The 23,760-nt window shown below is 47.2% G+C and overlaps 1 protein-coding gene across 1 annotated transcript in view; it reads left to right on the forward strand.

Annotated features, from left to right (window-relative positions):
• Positions 1-23,760, forward strand: part of LOC138487325 (uncharacterized) — a 2,513,852-nt gene that overhangs the window by 425,656 nt on the left and 2,064,436 nt on the right. Inside the window, exon 18 of the mRNA XM_069613924.1 lies at positions 2,049-2,284. Coding sequence (XP_069470025.1) covers positions 2,049-2,284 — 236 coding nt within the window. The remainder of the gene's footprint in view (positions 1-2,048; positions 2,285-23,760) is intronic.

Here is a 23,760-nt window from a genome sequence, read left to right on the forward strand (position 1 = left end):
GAGCAACCGATTTCCCAGTTAAAAAAGTGATTAGCCCTATAGATGATGTCCCCTGTGCTCAGTGGGAGGCACAGGAGATAGGGGACCTGAGCCCTTGCCAGGTCCCCCCTTCTCTCAGGCCAACCAACCAATGCAGACTCTTTTCACTGGGATGGCCCAAGTGGGGCACTGCCTTATGCACGGGTGGCATGAAGTACGAGCAAACACACAGATTATGATCATAGTTTAGGATAATCGGGTGTCACCTGGGATGGCCAATCAGATTCAAGGGGTATCACGTGCCATCCTAGGTTACTCCTTGGGCACACGACTGTAACCAGTGCTCGGGACACTATATTGCATCTTGAAACTTAAAAGTCAGTGGGCCTCACTACGAGTTTGGATGCCCTTAATAAGGGCATGGCTGCCTCCAATCTCGGGTCCAGGTCCGGGTTCCCTGAATGGGGAATTACGGGGCCATTCCGACCTAGGAGGGCCCGGTATTTTCCCATTCAGGGAACCCGGACCATCCCCATTCCCATTCGAGCCCTCATAGGGCTCAATGGCAATGGGGATGAGGCTAACAACGGGCCCGTTAATAAAGGGCCCGTTGTTAGCATGCTAGTCCCCTTGCGGGACCCGCAAAGGTTGTCTGATCTGACCAGACGTCCAGAGCGGGTCCCGCGAGTGAACCTCGTAATGAGGCGGTATGGGTTTAATGGCGCTGGCACTTTTACCGGTGCCGTTAAACCCATACCGCCAGGGTGGTAATGAGGCCCAGTGTTTTAAATATCACTTCAAAGAAAGGGATGTGACTCGTGGGCAAAGGTTATCGTTGCGGACGTGACTAACCCCTTTACTATTATAATTCTTGCCTCCTTAGCTAACATGAACCAAGGACAGAGCCAACGCTTTCACACAGGTGCACAGGCATGAAGGTAGGGGAGCATGCCACTTAGCACTGCAAAAGAGGTGATTACTGTATGAGCTTTGCATCGTTACCTTACTTGCTTTGCTCCTCTATTGCTGTTCATCACGTGCTTCTCCAGTTGGTTGTGCTCTTGTTAGTTTCATTCTGTGCTGTATTTTTTTTGTTTTGAAATTGAACTGCTTGCTCAATTTCAGGGCTGTGCATTCTTTTAAGGCAGTTAGGCAACTAAAACAGGGTATGCAGGTGGAGTTTGGTCTTCCAATTGTTCTGTTTAGCCATCACATCTTACTTGGCATGTGCTCTCCGATCCAGATCCACTAAGCAATTACTGATCTTGACACTGGGCTACGCATCTTTCAGCCATGGTAGTTCTGAGTGCTGATTGTAAATGCAACCATTAAAAGGTGAAGAGGTGAGAACTGCGACTGAGTTATTGATGTCCTGGGCTTTTGCTAGTTCCAAAGGGATTCAGTTAAAAGTAAAGGCATAGTAGTGCCTCTTTAGGCAAAACATATACAAGAAACATAGCATGTTTGTAGTGAGTGTTATGGAAAGACGTGGATGAAAGTGCAACTGCACCTCATATTCCTTACTGCCCTCCAACAGGGTTCTATATTCCCACACACTCAGTGCGATAGATAGATAGATAGATAGATAGATAGATAGATAGATAGATAGATAGATAGATAGATAGATATACATAGAGAGAGCAAATACCATCTAAGTTATGGATAGTTTAATAGGTTTGGAAAAAAAACTTCCACACACTGCACAACACAGTCCCACCCAGAAGCCATCCCTGGAATCCATTGTAGCTATACAAATTAGCTCAAATTTCAAGACTTTTCTCCAGGAAAAGGTCGTTCTCCATAGAGTTGTGCTATTTTATACATAGCATTTTTCAACCCAAGACAAACTTCTCTCAGGGATTCTGAGGACATACACATACACGTATAACCCTTATTAGTGATCTACGTGCAGTATATTCTGAACCCTTGCGTCTTGAGTTGAAAAATGCTTTGCATCAAATAGAACTGAATCCCTTCCGTTGCTCCTGTTAAACTGGTACATTACACCTTTTTGAATTTCATTAACCGTAAAACATGATATTTGTTTTTTTTATTCTGGGCTGTCCAAGCTTCTGAAGGAAGGGCTTCAAGTTTTTACCTGGAATATGGAAGAGAGTGCTGATTATATTGAACGCCTAACCTCCTGCATCTGCCTCGACCTGCATACCAACTATAACACTGTGAAGAACAATTACCAGGTCATCCTTGATCTTACCAGTGCATGGTACAGGAGGAATCTTGACATCTTTTCCGTTCGTGACTTAAATAAGAGCTACTCTATTTCCGAACTGGTGACGGAGCAAAAGTAAGTTAATACATATGCACACTGTGCGCATTCTGACTCACTGTAACATAGAAGAAGATATTACTGCATGCCAAAAAATTGTTTCTTGCAAGTCGCTCCGCCAAGGTTTTCGTAAGGTTGGAGTTCCTGTGTAGAGTTTGTATAGGGTTATTGTTGCTTGTGCTTCTACAGCACTTTAAATCAAAGCCCTTTACAATATTAATGAATGGGTGCACTATTGGACATTATAACAATAAAGACACAGCGCAGAAAATAAGAGCACCCTAAGAAGTATCTGCATTGCCTACTTACTGTTTGACTTTTTATGAAATTAATTGTTATTATGTTTTTACTGTATAGGATGAATTGTTATAATGTTTTTAACATTACTGTTTTTACTTCTTTTTGAAAGGTTGAAATGTTCAACTAAATCAATAAAAGATCATAGAAAATGTGTCCAATAGAAACTGTTCACAGAGAATTACGACCCTGCCGCTCCCGTAATGAAGGGTGCCGGCACGGGACCGGCACCCTTTATTACGGGAGCACCTATTACGAGGTTCCCTTTGCGGGACCCGGAACAGACATCTGGTAAAACCAGACGTCCTTTCCAGGTCCCGCGAGGGGGAAGAGGGAGCTAATAACGGGCCATTTGTAATGTGCCTGTTATTAGCTCCCTCCCCATTCCCACTGAGCCCTATGGGGGCTGAAATGGGAATGGGGAATGGTTCCTTCCAGGAGGAATTACTGGGTCCTCCAATGTTGGAATGACCCGGCAATTTCCCATTGAAGGAACCCGGTACAGAGGAAGCCATGGCCCTAATAGAACCATGGCTACCCCCATACTCGTAATGAGGCCCAATGTTTAGCAAAATATAAATGGATCATTTTGCAAGACCGCGGCAGACCACACCTACCCATCATGAAAAGGTTAAAACAGTGAGGATAAGGGGTCAATACCCAAAACTATAGACTAATGCATAAAAGGGTAGGGGGAGGGCCTAGGGTGTTGATAGCAAGAGAGGAAGTACAGATAACATGGTCCTATAGATAAAACGAACAAAGCCACTTATAACAATGGCTGTAAAACCGGTATGAGAGGGCTGCGGAGACAGTATGAGGATGTATCCGCCAAGCTGGACACTACCCTGGCTCCCGCCAACTGCAGCACACCACCTTTGTTGGGGACCTGCAAACATGTGGCTGGCTCACCGCAAATAAAACTGCTCACTGCAATCTCATTCAAGGGGCGTCGGCATGATAAAGCCCAACCAAAAGAAAGGGGCGCTGTGGAGCCGGAAATCAGTGCCACAACACAAATGCACAGTGCAGCACAGAGTAGCACAAAGTCGGCCACATACAGAAGGATGGTGAGAAGATCAGAATGTACAGGTTGCCATCCCATCAGTGCCACTGCCAGACCACTCCAGTAGTCATCTCTGCTGCTCCACAGCAATGCCGTAGCTCAGCACAGCAGCTCCACTTCCTCCTTCAACATCCTTCGATGACTCAATTACTCAGGCTGTTGCACTAAAAAATTCCAACAGGAATATTGCGCCCTCAAGCTAATTCTAGTTTTTTGCCGTGCAGATTTTCTATTTTTATTTCAACTAGTTCTTTGCTTCCGGTGTGATTCCATAAGCCACCTCCACTTACTTGAAACAATATGACACAGGCTGCATATTTTGCAATTTATATGAAGGGCCAGTGACAGTTATATTCACAAATCAAGTGTTTTATTCCTTGGTGTTTTGATGCAAGGAGGGACTTTAAAAAAGGAAACAGTTTTACTGTTATAGAAAAGCCCCCAGTCATGAGGACTGAAATGTGCACCCCACACCACTGTCACGCTCACCTGATTCCCACGGAGGCGCAGGTCTGGCTTCGAGTGCTGATGCTTCTTCAATGGTGAAGCGCAGGACTCTGAAGATGGACAGGAAGGGCCCCTCTACTCTGGCTTTTCTGGCTCGCAGGAATATTCCCCTGTGCGTGAAAAGGGAGTATTACCTACTGACGGAATAATGCTCAAGCCTCCCACTCCCTTCCAACCCTCCACGATACCCTTCCACCATTCCCCGTGAAGTCTCACCTTAGGGTCTGGAAGGATGAGTTCTCCATCCTGCTTCTGATGCAGGGGCGTGTTGAAACCCAGTTACTTCACTGGATTGAGGTTTGATGGGAGTTCAAAATAAGCTTGACTATTCAGGTGAGGCGCTGTAAGAGTTCTGTTGCAAGTTCAAAAGTTCAAGCTTAATAATAATGTTCATTGTCTTATTGCAGCAAGCGCTAATGCTTATGTCTTTTTCCCCTTAGGGGCCGAGGTTCGGAATGCCGGAGATATGGCGCCGACCCGAAGTGAAACGTGCAGTTCCAGTAAATGACAGGTAAATTCTGGATGAGCGTTCAGGTAATGTCTTTGCTTTCGCTCATTCAATGTCTTTGTCTTTTTTCCCCATAGGGGCCGGGGTCCGGAATGCCAGGAAGCGGCAGGACCCGAAATGAAATGGGAATGACCCAACAGGTAAGTCTTAGAAGGAAACTGAGCTTTTCCTATTTCCCTTCCTTCTCTCACCTTGTTTTCCTGTCTTTCTCTCTAGGCTCTGGGAAGTGGGTGCGGATCCGGATGATCGCTGCTGAAGATGGAGGCGCCCAGGAAAGGTGAGTGAAATGCAGCGCTGCAGCTATCGAAGCGAAATGCTTTTAAAATTATGTCTTCCCTTTCAGGATCGTCGGTGTGATGTCTCCGTGATGCAGCTTTAGCAGGTAAGGTCTTCTTTCTCTCCAATTCTCTCTTATCTCCCTTTGCAGGCGACCCAGGATGCTGACAGGCGTGGCTGAAGTCCAGATACAGGAGCTGACACAGTGAGCGTCCAGCTGCGAGGAGCAGAACAACGCGAAGCGTGAGTTGCTGATCGGGCGTGGTTTAAATAGCTTTGGATGAAGTTCCAGGTATGTATCCTTCCACCGATCAGGTATGTATCCTTCCCCGACCACACCCAGGTGGAAAGTAGTCCCACAGGTAAAGTAGTTCCATTCAGGCCTCAAGAGGGCCCGGATGTAGCAGCATGGTCTGCATCAGGTAAGTGCACATTAAAATACTTGAACACATGTCTAGCTTTATGAGCCTGGCGCCTAAGGCACCAGGACAGGGGTCCAACATGAGCCTGGTGCCTAAGGCACCAGGACTGTGTCCAAAGGGCCCCAGCTTGGGCCCGCTGGCACTTCCCTGGGGGGAATGATGCCTGCCTCTGGGGTTGCTGGGTCGGACCTGGCTCCTTGGAGGTAGGCATCATGACAGTACCCCCCCCCTCAAGGCCCCTCCCAAGGTTTTTCCCTCCGGGAGTTGTGGCTTGTTCGGAAATCTCCGGTGGAACCTTTGTATTATCGAGGTGCGTGAACATGGTTACTAGGCTCCCACGATCTCTCCTGAGGTCCATATCCCTTCCAGTCAACAAGATAGAAGAGTTTTGACTTTAACACCTTGGAGTCTAAAATGTCTTTAACTTTGAATTCTAATTCCCCTTCAATTTGAACTGGGTCTGGAGGCTTGGACAGTCGGGTCCCTGGTTGTACTGGCTTCAAAAGTGATGCATGAAAAACTGGATGAATACGCATGTTGGACGGTAAATCCAGTTTAAAGGCCACGGGATTGATTGTAGCCTTGATGGGATAAGGTCCTATGAATCTGGGATTGAAGGTTCGTGGGCCCTTGAGGGGTAAATGTTTCGTTGCTAGCCATACCTGGTCTCCTACTTGGTAAGGAGGAGTTTTACTTCGGTGCAAATCAGCGTTTTCTTTATACTTTTTCTTGGCTTGCTGTAAATGAGTTGCAGCTTCTTTGAAGGCTCGGGTTATTGTGGAATGCAGATGATTTACTGCGGGCATTTCCAGGGTCAGAGGTGGATCTAGGTCAGAGGTCCGAGGATGGTGACCATACAAAGTATAAAAAGGAGTTTGTCCGGTTCCAGAATGCACTGAATTGTTGTATGCATATTCTGCGATCCAAAGGATGTCTTTCCAATTTAACTCGGATTGGTGTAACATGCACCGAAGATATTGCTCGAGAGTCTGATTGGTTCTCTCGGTTTGTCCGTCGGTCTGGGGGTGGTGGCTGGTGGATAACCGCACATCTATTTGTGCTAGTTGGCAACACTTCTTCCAAAAATGGGAGATAAATTGACTTCCACGATCCGAGACTAATATGGAAGGGAAACCATGTATGCGAACTATATTCTCCAGAAATTCCTTGGCCAAGGTGGAAGCTGAAGGCAAACCTTTTAAAGGGATAAAGTGGGCCATTTTGGAGAATAGATCCACAATTACAAGAATAGTGTTGTAACCAGCACAAGGAGGCAGGTCAGTTATAAAGTCCATTGACAAGGTGTGCCATGGTGCCGGTGGAATATCCAAGGGTTGAAGTAGGCCGGCTGGCCTTTTCTTTTGACCCTTGTTTTGGGCACAAATTCCGCAAGACAATACAAAAGACTTTATGTCTTTTCTCCAAGAAGGCCACCAGAAGTGGCGTTTGATTTTTTCTTCCGTTTTAGCGATACCAGGGTGTCCTTCCATTAATGATTCATGATGATGGGCAATAACAAGTTCTTGCAATTCTTTACTTGGCAGAAACAACCGCTCCTGGAAGTAGGGTAAATCATCCTTAACGGTGTAATGAGGACCCGTTTGACTCCATTCCAGTAAGGCTAAAGAGTCTAGAAGTTGTTTTACTTGGGTTTGGATGTCCTCAATAGTTTGCAATGAAGTTAGGCCTAAGATTCTTTGTTCAGGTATGATTGGCACAGGTTCTAAACTCGAATTGGGTTCTTCCATGCCAATCCGGGATAAGGCGTCCGCTTTACCATTCTTGCAGCCAGGGCGATAGGTAATTGCGTAGTTGATTTCAGGAGGAGAAAATTTCCTGGACCAAAAGGCCACAGGGTGTAGTTGGTTAGTTTCTGGGTCTCTTTGCGACAGGACAGCTCCCATGGCCGAACTGGATGCATCGGTTTCCACAATGTAAGGGGGATCTGGGTGCGGGTGCTTCAATACAGGTGCAGAGGTGAATTTGGTTTTCAGGTCCTGAAAGGCTTGTTCGGCCTCAAGAGTCCATTCAAAGCGTTTGTTTTTCTTTAGGAGAGCTGTGATGGGTTGGACTGTTCGGGAAAATTCCGGGATGAATCTTCGATAGAAATTGGCGAAGCCGAGCATGCTCTGAACTCCCTTCACCGAGCTAGGAGATGGCCATTTGAGGATGGCATCCACCTTTCGCGAGTCCATTCGGACTCCTTGAGGTGTCAGGATGAATCCGAGAAACTCAACTTCTGTGGTATGAAAAACGCATTTTTCGAGCTTTGCAAATAGTCTGTGCTGGCGCAATTTCTCAAGAACTGCCCTAACATGTTTACTGTGATCGGATTCTGAAGAAGAGTACACCAGGATGTCGTCAATATAAACAATGACACAGACATCGATAAGTTCCCGAAGAACATCATTCATAAAGTACTGAAAGGCGGCAGGTGCATTGCACAACCCGAAGGGCTTCACCTGATATTCGAAGAGCCCAAATTTGGTGCGGAATGCAGTTTTCCACTCGTCGCCTTCTTTTATACGTACCAGGTGATAAGCTCCTCGGAGATCTAACTTGGTGTACACACAAGCGTCTTTCACCTGGTCGATAAGCTCAGGGATCAGGGGCAGAGGATAACGATTCTTAATCGTTATTTGATTTAGGGCGCGATAGTCTATACATGTTCTAAGGTCGCCCTCTTTTTTCGGCACGAAGAACAGAGCTGAGGAGACAGGAGACTTGGACGGGCAAATAAAACCATTGGCTAGGTACTGATCTAAATACTGACGCAAATGCAGGTTCTCAGGTTCCGTAAGAGCATAAATCCTACTAGAAGGTAGTTGAGCATTGGGTACCAGATCGATTTGGCAATCATAAGACCGATGGGGAGGTAACGTGTTAGCCTGTTCCTTCTGAAAAACGTCTTGGAATTCTTGGTATTCTGACGGTAGCTGTACAGGGGTGGAAGTTGCTGAGGCTAGACCCATAGCTGGATTTCTTGGATAACAAGTTGGTTCACAATCAGGAAAACTTATCTTCTTTGCTCGCCAGTCAATACTGGGATTATGTGTTTCTAACCAAGGAATTCCAAGAATTACTTGAAATTGTGGGGCCTTGATCACATCAAACACGATTGCTTCCCGATGTCCATCCTAACCCACCAGTGTCACTTCAATAGTGGAATGCGTTACAGGCCCTGAGGCTATTTCGGTTCCATCTACTGTAGTAATGACATCTTGGGTTACTTTTGGGCGGAGAGGGAGCTTAATCCTGGAAGCCAATTCACGGTCTATGTAATTTCCAATAGCTCCACTGTCGATGTATGCTTTTATAGCATGCAATTGCTGAGGCTGTTTTGGGTCCACGAGCACCATTGGCATGACAAAATGTGAGGTCAAAGAGTTTGTTTTCAAGCTCGGCAAGCGGACCCCTACGCTTGTCGGGCTAAGTCGTTTCCCGAATCAGGTGTCAATAAATCGTTATCAGTGGCTCCAACCACCTTCTTAGGTGGTTTAACTGGACAATTTCGAAGAAAGTGACTGGAAGTCCTGCAATACAGACAAAGTTGCATTTGCCGCCTTCTCTCTCGTTCCTTCTGCGTTAATGGTCCTTTAACACCGCCGATTTGCATAGGTTCGGATACGTCGGTACTCTTGGAGTTAGCGTGGGTTTTGATCGGTACTCGGGTTTCGTACTTGAACCGATCTGCTTTTCTATTTTGAAGTCTGTGATCAACTTGAACCACCAAGTCTATGTAGTCTGCGCAGACCTGGGGTAGATTTACTATCTGAGCTAGAACAATTGTGGAGACTGGATGGCCGGAGGATAAAAGAATCACGTTATTCCATCGAGGTCTACGTGGAGAACTTAAGGATGTCCTGGCCCAGGTCGTAAATCCACCCCAAGACTGCTCTGAATATATAGACTTGGTGGTCGATTAGATCACAGGCTTCAAAACAGAAAGGCAGATCGGTCCAAGTTTGAGACCCGGGTTTTGGTCAAAACCCATGTTAATCCCAAGGGTGCCGATGTTACTGAACCTATGCAAATTGGAGGGGTTAAAGGACCTTTAACTCAAAAAGAGCGTGAGCGAAGATGGCAAATGCAATTATGCCTTTATTGTGGAGCTTCTGGACACTTTTTACGAGATTGCCCTAAAAAACCGTCTAAGAAGGCGGTAGGAGTCGCTGATAAGAACCTGATGGAATCTGAGTCGCAAAACGACCACGCCCGACAAGCGTAGGGGTCCGCTTGCCGAGCTTAAAAACGAACTCTCTGACCTCGCATTTCATCATGCCAATGGTCCTCGTAAATCCGAAGCAGCCTGGGCGGTTACATGCCATTAAGGCATACATCGATAGTGGGGCTATAGGAAACTATGTGGATCGTGAATTGTCTTCCAGGATCAACCTCCCTCTTTGCCCTAAAACCAGTAAGGATGTCATCACCACAGTGGATGGAACCGAAATCGCCTCTGGGCCGGTAATACACTCCACTACTGAAGTGACATTGTTGGGTCAAGACGGACATCGGGAGGCAATTGTGTTTGATGTAATCAAGGCTCCGCAATTTCAAGTAATTCTAGGAATCCCTTGGTTGGAAACACATAATCCTCGAATTGACTGGCGAGCAAAGAGGATAACCTTTCCAGATTGTGCACAAACCTGTTATCCAAGAAATCCAAATATTGGCCTAGCTAGAGTAACCCCTGTCATTTTGCAAATACCGACAGAATACCAAGAATTTCAAGACGTCTTCCAAAAGGAACAGGCCAACACTCTACCGCCTCACAGGTTGTACGATTGCCAGATCGATCTATTGCCCGGTGCACAACCCCCTTGCAGCAGGATCTATGCCCTTACCGAACCCGAGAATCTTCATTTACGACAATATCTAGATCAGTACCTAGCCAATGGTTTTATTCGCCCATCTAAGTCTCCTGCATCCTCGGCTTTATTCTTCGTGCCTAAAAAAGAAGGCGAACTCAGAACTTGTATTGACTACCGCGCATTGAACCAGATAACTGTTAAAAACCGATACCCTTTGCCTCTGATCCCTGAACTCCTTGACCAGGTGAAGGAGGCCTGCATATACACCAAGTTAGATCTCCGGGGGGCCTACCATCTGGTGCGAATAAAGGAAGGCGATGAATGGAAAACTGCCTTCCGCACCAAATATGGGCTATTCCAGTACCAGGTGATGCCTTTCGGTTTGTGCAATGCACCAACTGCCTTACAATACTTCATGAACGATGTCTTTCGGGAACTCATCGACGTTTGTGTTGTCGTATATATCGATGACATTCTTGTGTGCTCCTCTTCGGAATCTGATCATAGAAAACATGTGAGGGCAGTTCTCGAGAAATTGCGCCAACACAAACTATTTGCTAAACTTGAAAAATGTGTTTTCCATGCCACGGAAGTCGAGTTTCTTGGTTTCATCCTGACACCTAAAGGAGTCCGCATGGACCCACGAAAAGTGGATGCTATCGGGGGGCGTGGCCAGCAGCCCAGCGATGAGGACGTGAGCTTGCTTCGCTCCCGGGCCGCCAGCCAAATCCTGAAACAATCCTGTTTTCCTGCAAGACTACAAGTACCCAAAAGTGCCTACTCGATGTGGGAACTTCTACTGTACGTCCCTACCTGATCCTGGTGAAAATCGGTACCGGAGAACCCACTTGGCGAGACTTTCAAGAAAGCGAGCTTGCGCGCCACAGAGCACACAAAATGGCTGCTGCAGACCGCGGATGAACGGAGGACACCGTGTGTCACCACCGAACCCTGCCCGAATACCGGCGGCTGGCGAGTGCAGTGTGGGGTGCTGTGCTGGCTACATGACGAGCAAAGGACCCTAAAATAGAACCAAGCGACCCCCGGTGCCTCTCCCGGACTGCGGGGAGCGGGACCCCGCTGGGTGCCTCCCGCCGGTGAAACCCGTGGAACCGTGAAAGTTACCCTCCAACGGCAAATCGTGGGGCGGAGGGAATACACTCTTGGAAGCAGCGTCAACGGTTGTCGTTCACAGGCAATCAAATCCGCACCAACGTGGCGACGTACGTGCCCGTACACTGCTTCTGCCTGCTGGCGCCATCGGAGCGTCCGGAGCCGCCGGGGCTCCTAAAGCGTTCCACTTGGCGCTGAGCGCCTACCAGACCCCTGAAGTGGCCCCCGCTCGCTGTCGGACAACTACTGCCTCAATCCTGCGGTAAGGAGAAGGGGGGATGGGAAAGCAGGAACTTGCGTGCTTCCCCCTCGCCGACGGTGGGCCCGCTACAGAGACTCTTCCAGCTGCCCCTCCATAGCGAAACGGATTTGCCATATTGAGGCACACAGATACCCTTCATCCTCAACGAGAGCGAGCGCGGGCTGGGGTCAACAGGCGACCCACATCTTCACCCCCCCCCCGCGCTGCCCGGGAGAAATCGTTGTTGTGGCCCCGGCGGTAGTGCACTCACTGGACCTACCACCACCCTCCCGCCGAGCATAGCAGGACCGACCAAATTCCGACGAAATAAGCAACACTGGGCAGGGTGATCAGAACACGGTAGCACACGGTGAAATTGTCTCACGACTCACCTGCCTGTGTGGAAACACTGATACAGCTACGCCAAAGAAGTGCTGGAAGGTGCGGTGTTGAACGTTATGTAATCCCAAAGCAAAAACTAGCTGCACACCAAACCCTAACACAGTATCTGGCAGATTGCACCCAGACCGGGGGAGGAAAGAAGTTCTATAACAGAACAATTGCCTCGGATAAACAGGCGGAATCTGCCCACCGATTAATGTTATAGACCATGCCAGCTGCTATGGGGAAAGATAAAGCAAAGAAATTGACAAGTCAAAGCAAAATGGACCAATTCACTACGGCCACAGCGAGCGCACAATTGGACCATGAACAATCAGACACCATGTCAGAAACAGAACAAAACATATCCCTGAAGGATATCATGGCTGTGATAACAAACTCCAGAACCTCCATGGAACAAAAGATGGATAGCATCAGCACAGACGTTTCGCTCCTCCGCCATGATCTTCAGAAACTGTCCTCTCGCACAGGAGAAGCGGAACAGCGGATCTCTGGGACTGAAGATGGGCTACGCACTATAGAACAAAGGATGGCTGGAGTAGTGGCACGTCTGAAAACACTGGTGGAGAAAGCAGAGGACAGTGAAGGCCGATCAAGACGAAATAACGTTCGCATCATGGGCGCACCGGAAAAAACGGAAGGCCCTTCCATGGAACTGTTCCTTGAACAATGGATAACTGACATGTTTGAACCCCAGACATTCTCGAAGTTTTTTTCAAATGAACGAGCGCCCCGTGTGCCCACTGGAAGACCGATACCTGGCGCACCTCCACGCACCATAGTTGCAAAACTGTTGAACTATAGAGATAGAGATGCGTTACTCCAGACGGCACGAGCCAAAGGCACACTGACCTTTAATGGATCCAAGGTAACATTCTTCCCTGACTACACAAGGGAGGTCCAGAGAGCCAGGCAATCTTTTGATCAGCTCAAAAGACAACTCCAGACCCTACACGGAAAATACGGCTTGCTCTTTCCGGCCCAGCTCAAGATCTACCACGGCGGGACAACAGTACACTTCACAGACCCAAAAGAAGCGTGGAACTGGGCAGAGAAACACATTGAAGGCGACTGGAGACTTGCAAGCAACAGAACCAGAAACAGGAACCGACGTGAGTCACTAGACAGAAGGCGCCCAGCTCCACAACCTCTGATGCAGGAACTACCACAACAAGAGGAAATGGGCTGAAACAGTGACACTAAGAAGAAATACTACTCCATCGCGGCCCATTTAATGGACTATCATGCCACACTGATGAAATAAGGCACGCGGCCCGCGAGGCACCGGAGTACTCACTGCATCGGCCAAAGCCACGCCCTCAACTCAAGACTTGAGACTCGGAACACCAGACTTGCCAAAGAACAGTAAGTCGAGAGAAAGGTGTAAACAGTTCACACTAAGTTAATCTGGCGGTATAGTTGTTTGACGCCAGTAAAGTTAGGGCGACAGATACTTCATGTTGGGGAGGAGTATAGGGAGGGGGGGTGGGAATTTGTTTCATGTTAGTTATGTTCCAGGACACCACACCATCTATAATGTCAAAAAGCACACCATCCCTAGCACACCAATTGTCACTCCACCCTTGCCAGCAGTCCACACAACACAAATGGAAACACATGTCCTGACAGAAAACCAGCCTGCCCTTAGCCTTGGCAGATATTACCATAGCATGAATCACCACAATGCTATCGAGGGCCCGACGCACACTGTTGTCATCCACACACGTGTCAAATGGCGGGAGTCACTGACATGAACAAAAACAGGACAATCCGAGTGATGACATGGAACGTAAATGGGCTCGGCAATTGTATCAAAAGACGTCTAGTACTGCAAACATTGAATAGACACTCCCCGGATGTGGTATTCCTGATGGAGACACATCTAGCCGGTACCAACTGCTCATTCTTTAGACGCACCAACTACAGACTAGCATTCCACGCCGGTTTTACCATGAGGTCACGAGGGGTATTGATTCTAGTACACAAAAGACTCCCCTTTGTGCCCGCATCCATTACGCAAGACACGGGAGGGAGGTTTGTACTCACGACAGGTACAATTGGGGAACGCTCGGTGACCATGATGGCGGTGTATGCACCTCCTAACCTACTGACCCCCCTGACTAATGACATTACGCCTCTATTTATGAATAATCTTGCAGACCTTACGTTGATTGGGGGAGACTTTAATGAGGTAATGGACGTGGACCTTGACAGAACACATAGAAGATCCAGAAATCCAAACACACGTACAAAACTTGCCACATTCACTAGCGCATTGGGGCTGCAAGACGTATGGAGAACGCTGCACCATGCCACAAGGGAATATTCATACCATTCTGGTGCACACGCCTCGCTGTCTAGGCTGGACTATCTCCTACTGCCACTAAATAACATGCACGAAGCACGTGAGGCACAATTTCTCCCCAGAGGTATATCAGATCATTCCCCACTTGTAATAACACTTAACACCAACAGGTCGATCCCTCCACCCAGCTGGCGATTGAACAGCTACTACCTAGGCTTCCCAGAGCTATTTGAACATATCCAAAAGACCACTGAAGAATATTTTGAGAGGAATACTGACTCAGTGGATAAGCCGGTAACACTATGGGAGGCATTTAAGACAGTACTCAGAGGGGAAATAATAGCCTGGACCACAGCCCATAAAAAAAAACAATCAGAAGCAATACGCCACGCCGAAGCGAAAGTGCAAAAAACAGAGACCGATCACCTAACCCATGACAACTCGGAAACGCACCGCGCACTACAACTGGCGCAGGAGCAACTCCAACACATAGCCCTAGACAATGCAAAACAGGCGCATACTGCGATGCGCGCAAAGATATACGAAACAGGGGACAAAGCCGGGAAAATGGTAGCATGGCTGGAACGTAGAGACCTGGGCTTCAGCCCGGTCAGGCAACTGACAACAGGAGAATAAGAACTACTAGTGACAGACGTAGACATAGCGGAGGGTTTTGCAAAATACTACACTGAGCTATACAAAGCACCAACCTCACCACCCGTAATGGACATCCTAGAGGAGATTACTCTCCCCACCCTAAACACAGAGCAATCTACTCTACTAGAACAGGTAATCACTGAGGAAGAACTAACCCAAGCCATGTCAGAACTCCAATCGGGCAAGACCCCGGGCCCGAACGGCTTCCCCATTGAAACATGGAAAAAAATAGCAGGAAATGTAATCTCCCCACACTTACTCCGTTTTCTACAACACTCACACTCACAGGGCTGTCTCCCCCCTGACTTAAGGAAAGCCACAATTATAGTCCTGCCCAAAGCAGATAAGCCACCCGACAAATGCAGCTCCTACAGGCCCATTTCTCTCATAAACTGCGAGGCCAAAATATTGGCAAAGGTACTAGCCAACCGCCTCCAACAAGTCATACACACACTAATACATCCCGACCAGTGTGGATTCATGCCACAGAGATCCACTAGACAAAACATATATAGGCTACACACAGCACTGGAGAAGCTATCTGAGATACAAGACCCCCTGGCTTTACTCGCCATAGACTTCGAGAAGGCGTTCGACTCAGTCTACTGGGAGGCAATATGGACCATTATGCAACGTATGGGCATAGGACCGCACTTCATGAGCTGGGTCAAACTACTTTACAACCGCCCCGAAGCAGTCACAAAGGTAAATGGACACGTCTCCAATCCCTTTCAACTAGGCAAGGGCACGAGACAGGGTTGCCCCCTGTCCTCCCTAATCTTTGCAATAGCAATTGAGCCACGAGCAATTCTATTAAGATCTACACGAATGTGGAGCGGCTTCAGATGGGCAGACGACTGGGAGGACAGGGTATCCTTATACGCAGATGACTTGTTAGTATATCTGAAAGACCCAAGCAAATCCTGCCCCATAGTGACGCGATTATTGATTAAATACGGTGCGTTCAGCGGCCTTCGCGTCAACTGGACTAAATCCATACTATTCCCACTGAAACAAATAGACAGCGCGGTGCCAGATGAGTGTCCATACTATGTGGAAAAGGAGAAATTCAGATACCTGGGCATCCAAATCACGCACAACCTAACAGACTATGTGCCCAATAACCTGTACCCAATAATGACGAGATTTAAAGAAGACGTCCGGCACTGGATGTCCCTACCACTAACACTACTAGGCAGAGCCGCCCTTTTTAAGATGCTGACGCTCCCCCGCTTCCTCTATATACTTCAAAACGCGTCACTATTTATAGCGCCCAACGAATTCCGTAAAATAGACCAGACGCTCAGAAAACTGCTATGGAATGGAGGTCACCCTCGCCTAGCATTAAACACACTACAAAGATCTGTATGGGAAGGTGGAATCGGACTGCCCCGATTGCAAACCTATTACTGGGCTAGTCAGATGGCAATAGTGAACGACAGACTCCACGCGGACATGACATTACCACACAACAGAGAACCAGATCCTAACCGAAATGAAAGATCCGTATTCAGATACCTCTACCGGAAAAAAGACCGATCTGCTACCCCATCCATGCTGTCACACATATCCCTAACATGGACAGACACCCACAAATACTTAGGCTTGGGCAATAAGCTGACCCCAGCTCAACCGTTGTGTAATAACAAACTACTCCCGGAAGTGAACAAACTTCCAAAATTGCACTCTTGGACCCAAGCGGGCATCACTAAAATTGGCGACGTAATAAAAGGGAACGAAATAATACCATTTGCGGACCTAATCACCACCTCCGATCTGACGATAAATGAGCAGTATCGCTACACACAACTCAAACACGCACTACAGACCCATCTCCCCGAGATGATTGACATGCCTGATTACACCCCTTTAGAACGTAACCTATTCCCGGATATGATCAAAAACAAAGTCACATCCACCATTTATAGTGCCATAACATCCTTTGCCACCGGAGAACTAGTGAGCCTGAAAGCCAAATGGGAGGGGGACGTAGGTGACATACTCCCAGAGGAATGGGTAACTGCCCTGATGTTCCCCAGAGAAACAGCGATCTCCTCCAGGCTAAGATTGATCCAACTTAAAGTACTGCATAGGATATACTACCCGAGGGTGGCACTATTCAAATGGGGTAAGATCTCCTCTTCAACCTGTCTGAGATGCAAACGAGAAGAGGGCTCATACTATCACATACTATGGGACTGTACCATAATCCGACATTACTGGCAGCAGTGCTGCGATGATCTCTCAAGAGTACTGGGTAGAACGATCCACAGAAATGCAAAACTGTTACTGCTGGGGATAGATGATGAGGTTGAACTGTCACGCTACGAAAAACTGCTCTTATTCACAACCACTGCGTTAATCAAGAGAAACATAGCGCAACTCTGGGGCTCTGAAACAGCACCAAACTATGAAAAATGGACCACGGACGTGAACATTTGTGTCGCAATGGAGAAGAGAGTCTACACGGCCAGGGGCTGTCCTGAGAAAGGGCCAAAAATTTGGCAAAAGTGGGAAAACGCTCACTGAGAGGTAACCCCCATCAGGAATTGGACTAACATCCAAGGACATGCACAGAAATTGCAAACTCACACACTACTGGCATAACAAAGACAATTGACAGTGCTAAGAAGCTCTATTGTAATGGGTACGTGGAATGCATTTGTTGGTGGGTGGGGTAGGGACATAACCTTTATCTCGCTGCGCGAGACGTATGTTTTCTTTATGTGTAAAAATCAATAAAAAATGTTATATTAAAAAAAAGAAAAGTGGATGCTATCCTCAAATGGCCATCGCCTAGCTCCGTGAAAGGTGTTCAAAGCATGCTTGGCTTTGCCAATTTTTATCGCAGGTTTATCCCGGAATTTTCTCGTGTGGTTCAACCCATCACTGTGCTCTTAAGGAAAAATAAACGTTTTGAATGGTCTGAAGAAGCCGAGCAGGCCTTTCAGGAACTAAAAGCTAAATTTACCTCCGCACCTGTATTGAAGCACCCGCGCCCAGATCTCCCTTATGTCGTCGAAACTGACGCATCCAGCCTAGCCATGGGAGCTGTCCTGTCTCAAATAGATCCCGAAACTAACCAACTGCATCCCGTTGCATTTTGGTCCAGAAAATTCTCGGCACCCGAGGTTAACTACGCAATCACTGACAAAGAACTGTTAGCCATTAAATCCGCCTTTAAAGCCTGGCGGCATTATCTACTTGGCGCTAGACATACCATCACGGTGATCACCGACCACCGGAACTTACAGTATTTAAAGACCGCCAGGGCTCAGTCATCTCGACAGCTCCGTAGAGCTTTGTTTTTTGCGGAATTCGATTTTGTAATCACCTACCGTCCTGGCTGTAAGAATGGCAAAGCGGACGCTCTATCCCGAATAGGAATGGGAGAAACTGATACTAACTCAGAACCTGTACTGATAATTCCCGAACAGAGAATTTTGGGCATGACTTCTTTACAAACGCTTGAAGACATTCAAGCTAGAGTTAAACAACTCCTGGACCCTACAGACTTACAGGATTGGGTACAAAAGGGATCTGACTTTACTATAAATAATGATTTACCTTATTTCCAAGGGTGCTTATTTCTGCCACACAAGGAATTACAAGAGCTCGTTATTTCTCGTTATCATGATACACTAATAGAGGGGCACCCCGGTATTGCCAAGACGGAAGAAAAGGTGAAACGACAATTCTGGTGGTCTTCTTGGCGAAAATATGTTAAATCATTTGTGATGTCCTGTGGTGTTTGTGCCCAAAATAAAGGCCAAAAGATAAGACAAGCCGTTCTCCTTCAACCTTTAGACATTCCGCCAGCACCTTGGCACACCCTGTCATTGGATTTTATTACGGACTTACCTCCTTGTTCAGTATATAACACTATTCTTGTTATTGTGGATTTATTTTCCAAAATGGCCCACTTCATTCCATTGAAAGGTTTACCTTCAGCTTCAGTTCTAGCCAAAGAATTCCTTGAAAATATTGTTCGTTTACATGGATTCCCGTCTGTACTAATCTCAGACCGGGGAAGCCAATTAATTTCCCACTTTTGGCGTAGATGTTGTCAATTGGCACAAATCGATGTAAGATTATCGACTAGTCACCACCCTCAGACCGATGGTCAAACAGAGAGGACAAATCAGACCCTTGAGCAATATTTACCGTGTATGTTTCAGCAATCTGAAAGTAACTGGAAAGACATTCTTTGAATAGCCGAATATGCATTTAATAACTCGGTACACTCTGGAACTGGGCAAAGTCCTTTTTATACTTTATATGGGCATCACCCTCAAACCTCAGACCTCGACTGACCTCAAGGCCTCGGAATGCCCGCAGTGGACCATCTGCATTCTACAATTACCCAAGCCTTCAAAGAAGCAACTACACATTTACAACAAGCCAAGAGAAAATACAAGAAGAATGCTGACCTGCATCGGAGTGAAGCACCTCAGTACCAGATTGGGGAACAAGTATGGCTGGCTACCAGGCACTTATCACTCAAGGGACCTCGAACTTTTAATCCAAAATATCTGGGGCCTTACTCCATTACGGCCATAATCAATCCAGTGGCCGTTAAACTTGATTTACCAGCTAACATGCAAATTCACCCTGTTTTTCATGTGTCACTTTTGAAACCAGTGCAACCTGGAACCAGACTAATCAAGCCTCCAGAAACCATTCAAATAGATGGAGAACCTGAATTCGAGGTGAAGAACATTTTAGATTCAAAGATGTTAAGGTCAAAACTTTTCTATCTAATCGATTGGAAGGGATACAGGCCTCAGGAGAGGTCGTGGGAACCCAGTGACCATGTACATGCACCTCGATTAATTAAGAAATTCCACCGGATCTTCCCAAACAAACCAAAACCCCCGGAGGGAACAATCTTGGGAGGGGCCTTGGGGGAGAGTGCTGTCATGATGCCTACACCCAGGAAGCCAGTTCAGGGCAAGCGTCCCCGAAAGCAGACATCATGTCCCCAGGGAGGGACCCAGCAACCCCTTATATGGGCTCTTTGGACATTGTCCTGGGGCCTTTGGCAGCAGTCTCATAGAAGGCATCAGTCCTGGCACCATAGGCGCCAGGCTCATTATGGGAGTGCTTGGATGGACTTACCTGATGCAGACCATGCTGCCGATCCAGACCTCCTTGAGGTCAGAAAGGGACTAGTTTACCTATGGGACTATTTTACCACTCGGTCGTGGCTGAGGAAGAATACTTACCTGGAACTACTTTGGGGGCTATTTAAACCACGCCCAGACAGCAGCTCACGCTTCGCGTTGTCCTGCATCTAGCAGCTGGATGCTCACCGTGTCTGCTCCTGCATCCTGGCTCCAGCCACGCCCCCCTGCAACCTGGAACACCTGAAAAGGAAGGAAAGGAGAGAAAGGTGAATAATTGAACTTTACCTACCTCCATCCGGAGTCCGGAACCATCACTCCGACGATCCTGAGAAAAGACATTATTTTTAGAAGCGCATCGCATCGCTCGCTGCAGCGCCGCGTTCCCCTCACCTTCACGAGGCGCCCTCGGGCTCTTCAGCGACCATTGGCACCATCCGTCGCCTTTCAGCGCCTAAGGAGAAAAAGAGACCAAACAAAAGTGAGCGAAGGAACAGATTGAGGAAGGCCTGATTCTTCCACCTTAAGACTTACCTGATTTTTGTTGGGACAATCTTTCCACACCTCGGGTCGGCGCCGCTTCTTTGGTACTGCTGTACCCTGGCCCCTAAGGGGAAAAAGAGACAAAACAAAGGTGAGCGAAGGAACAGATCGAGGAAGGCCTGATTCTTCCACCTTAAGACTTACCTGATTATTGTTGGGACAATCTTTCCTCACCTCAGGTCGGCGCTGCTTCTTTGGCACTTCTGTACCCCGGCCCCTAAGGGGAAAAAGACACACGCATTAGTGGGTGAAAACAAGATCACTAAGGGAACCATCCATCAAAAAGACTCACCAGAGTTACCTTCGGCGAATCCATTCCTCTACGCGGATTCTTCATCCTACATCTGAAATAGAGAAAAGGACAACGGACAATTCTATTAAGATCTACACGAACGTGGAGCGGCTTCAGATGGGCAGATGACTGGGAGGACAGGGTATCCTTATACGCAGATGACTTGTTAGTATATCTGAAAGACCCACGCAAATCCTGCCCCATAGTGACGCGATTATTGATAAAATACGGTGCGTTCAGCGGCCTTCGCGTCAACTGGACTAAATCCATACTATTCCCACTGAAACAAATAGACAGCGCGGTGCCAGATGAGTGTCCATACTATGTGGAAAAGGAGAAATTCAGATACCTAGGCATCCAAATCACGCACAACCTAACAGACTATGTGCCCAATAACCTGTACCCAATAATGACGAGATTTAAAGAAGACGTCCGGCACTGGATGTCCCTACCACTAACACTACTAGGCAGAGCCGCCCTTTTTAAGATGCTGACGCTCCCCCGCTTCCTCTATATACTTCAAAACACGTCACTATTTATAGCGCCCAACGAATTCCGTAAAATAGACCAGACGCTCAGAAAACTGCTATGGAATGGAGGTCACCCTCGCCTAGCATTAAACACACTACAAAGATCTGTATGGGAAGGTGGAATCGGACTGCCCCGATTGCAAACCTATTACTGGGCTAGTCAGATGGCAATAGTGAACGACAGACTCCACGCGGACATGACATTACCACACAACAGAGAACCAGATCCTAACCGAAATGAAAGATCCGTATTCAGATACCTCTACCGGAAAAAAGACCGATCTGCTACCCCATCCATGCTGTCACACATATCCCTAACATGGACAGACACCCACAAATACTTAGGCTGGGACAATAAGCTGACCCCAGCTCAACCGTTGTGTAATAACAAACTACTCCCGGAAGTGAACAAACTTCCAAAATTGCACTCTTGGACCCAAGCGGACATCACTAAAATTGGCGACGTAATAAAAGGTAACAAAATAATACCATTTGCGGACCTAATCACCACCTCCGATCTGACGATAAATGAGCAGTATCGCTACACACAACTCAAACACGCACTACAGACCCATCTCCCCGAGATGATTGACATGCCTGATTACACCCCTTTAGAACGTAACCTATTCCCGGATATGATCAAAAACAAAGTCACATCCACCATGTATAGTGCCATAACATCCTTTGCCACCGGAGAACTAGCGAGCCTGAAAGCCAAATGGGAGGGGGACGTAGGTGACATACTCCCAGAGGAATGGGTAACTGCCCTGATGTTCCCCAGAGAAACAGCGATCTCCTCCAGGCTAAGATTGATCCAACTTAAAGTACTGCATAGGATATACTACCCGAGGGTGGCATCATTCAAATGGGGTAAGATCTCCTCTTCAACCTGTCTGAGATGCAAACGAGAAGAGGGCTCATACTATCAGATACTATGGGACTGTACCATAATTCGACATTACTGGCAGCAGTGCTGCGATGATCTCTCAAGAGTACTGGGTAGAACGATCCACAGAAATGCAAAACTGTTACTGCTGGGGATAGATGATGAGGTTGAACTGTCACGCTACGAAAAACTGCTCTTATTCACAACCACTGCGTTAATCAAGAGAAACATAGCGCAACTCTGGGGCTCTGAAACGGCACCAAACTATGAAAAATGGACCACGGATGTGAACATTTGTGTCGCAATGGAGAAGAGAGTCTACACGGCCAGGGGCTGTCCTGAGAAAGGGCCAAAAATTTGGCAAAAGTGGGAAGACGCTCACTGAGAGGTAACCCCTGTCAGGAATTGGACTAACATCCAAGGACATGCACAGAAATTGCAAACTCACACACTACTGGCATAACAAAGACAATTGACAGTGCTAAGAAGCTCTATTGTAATGGGTACGTGGAATGCATTTGTTGGTGGGTGGGGTAGGGACATAACCTTTATCTCGCTGCGCGAGACGTATGTTTTCTTTATGTGTAAAAATCAATAAAAAATGTTATATTAAACAAAAGAAAAGTGGATGCTATCCTCAAATGGCCATCGCCTAGCTCCGTGAAAGGTGTTCAAAGCATGCTTGGCTTTGCCAATTTTTATCGCAGGTTTATCCCGGAATTTTCTCGTGTGGTTCAACCCATCACTGTGCTCTTAAGGAAAAATAAATGTTTTGAATGGTCTGAAGAAGCCGAGCAGGCCTTTCAGGAACTAAAAGCTAAATTTACCTCCGCAACTGTATTGAAGCACCCGCGCCCAGATCTCCCTTATGTCGTCGAAACTGACGCATCCAGCCTAGCCATGGGAGCTGTCCTGTCTCAAATAGATCCCGAAACTAACCAACTGCATCCCGTTGCATTTTGGTCCAGAAAATTCTCGGCACCCGAGGTTAACTACGCAATCACTGACAAAGAACTGTTAGCCATTAAATCCGCCTTTAAAGCCTGGTGGCATTATCTACTTGGCGCTAGACATACCATCACGGTGATCACCGACCACCGGAACTTACAGTATTTAAAGACCGCCAGGGCTCAGTCATCTCGACAGCTCCGTAGGGCTTTGTTTTTTGCGGAATTCGATTTTGTAATCACCTACCGTCCTGGCTGTAAGAATGGCAAAGCGGACGCTCTATCCCGAATAGGAATGGGAGAAACTGATACTAACTCAGAACCTGTACCGATAATTCCCGAACAGAGAATTTTGGGCATGACTTCTTTACAAACGCTTGAAGACATTCAAGCTAGAGTTAAACAACTCCTGGACCCTACAGACTTACAGGATTGGGTACAAAAGGGATCTGACTTTACTATAAATAATGATTTACCTTATTTCCAAGGGTGCTTATTTCTGCCACACAAGGAATTACAAGAGCTCGTTATTTTTCATTATCATGATACACTAATAGAGGGGCAC

Source organism: Ambystoma mexicanum, chromosome 9, assembly GCF_040938575.1.
Source record: "Ambystoma mexicanum isolate Mex_15411 chromosome 9, UKY_AmexF1_1, whole genome shotgun sequence".
NCBI lineage: Eukaryota > Metazoa > Chordata > Amphibia > Caudata > Ambystomatidae > Ambystoma > Ambystoma mexicanum.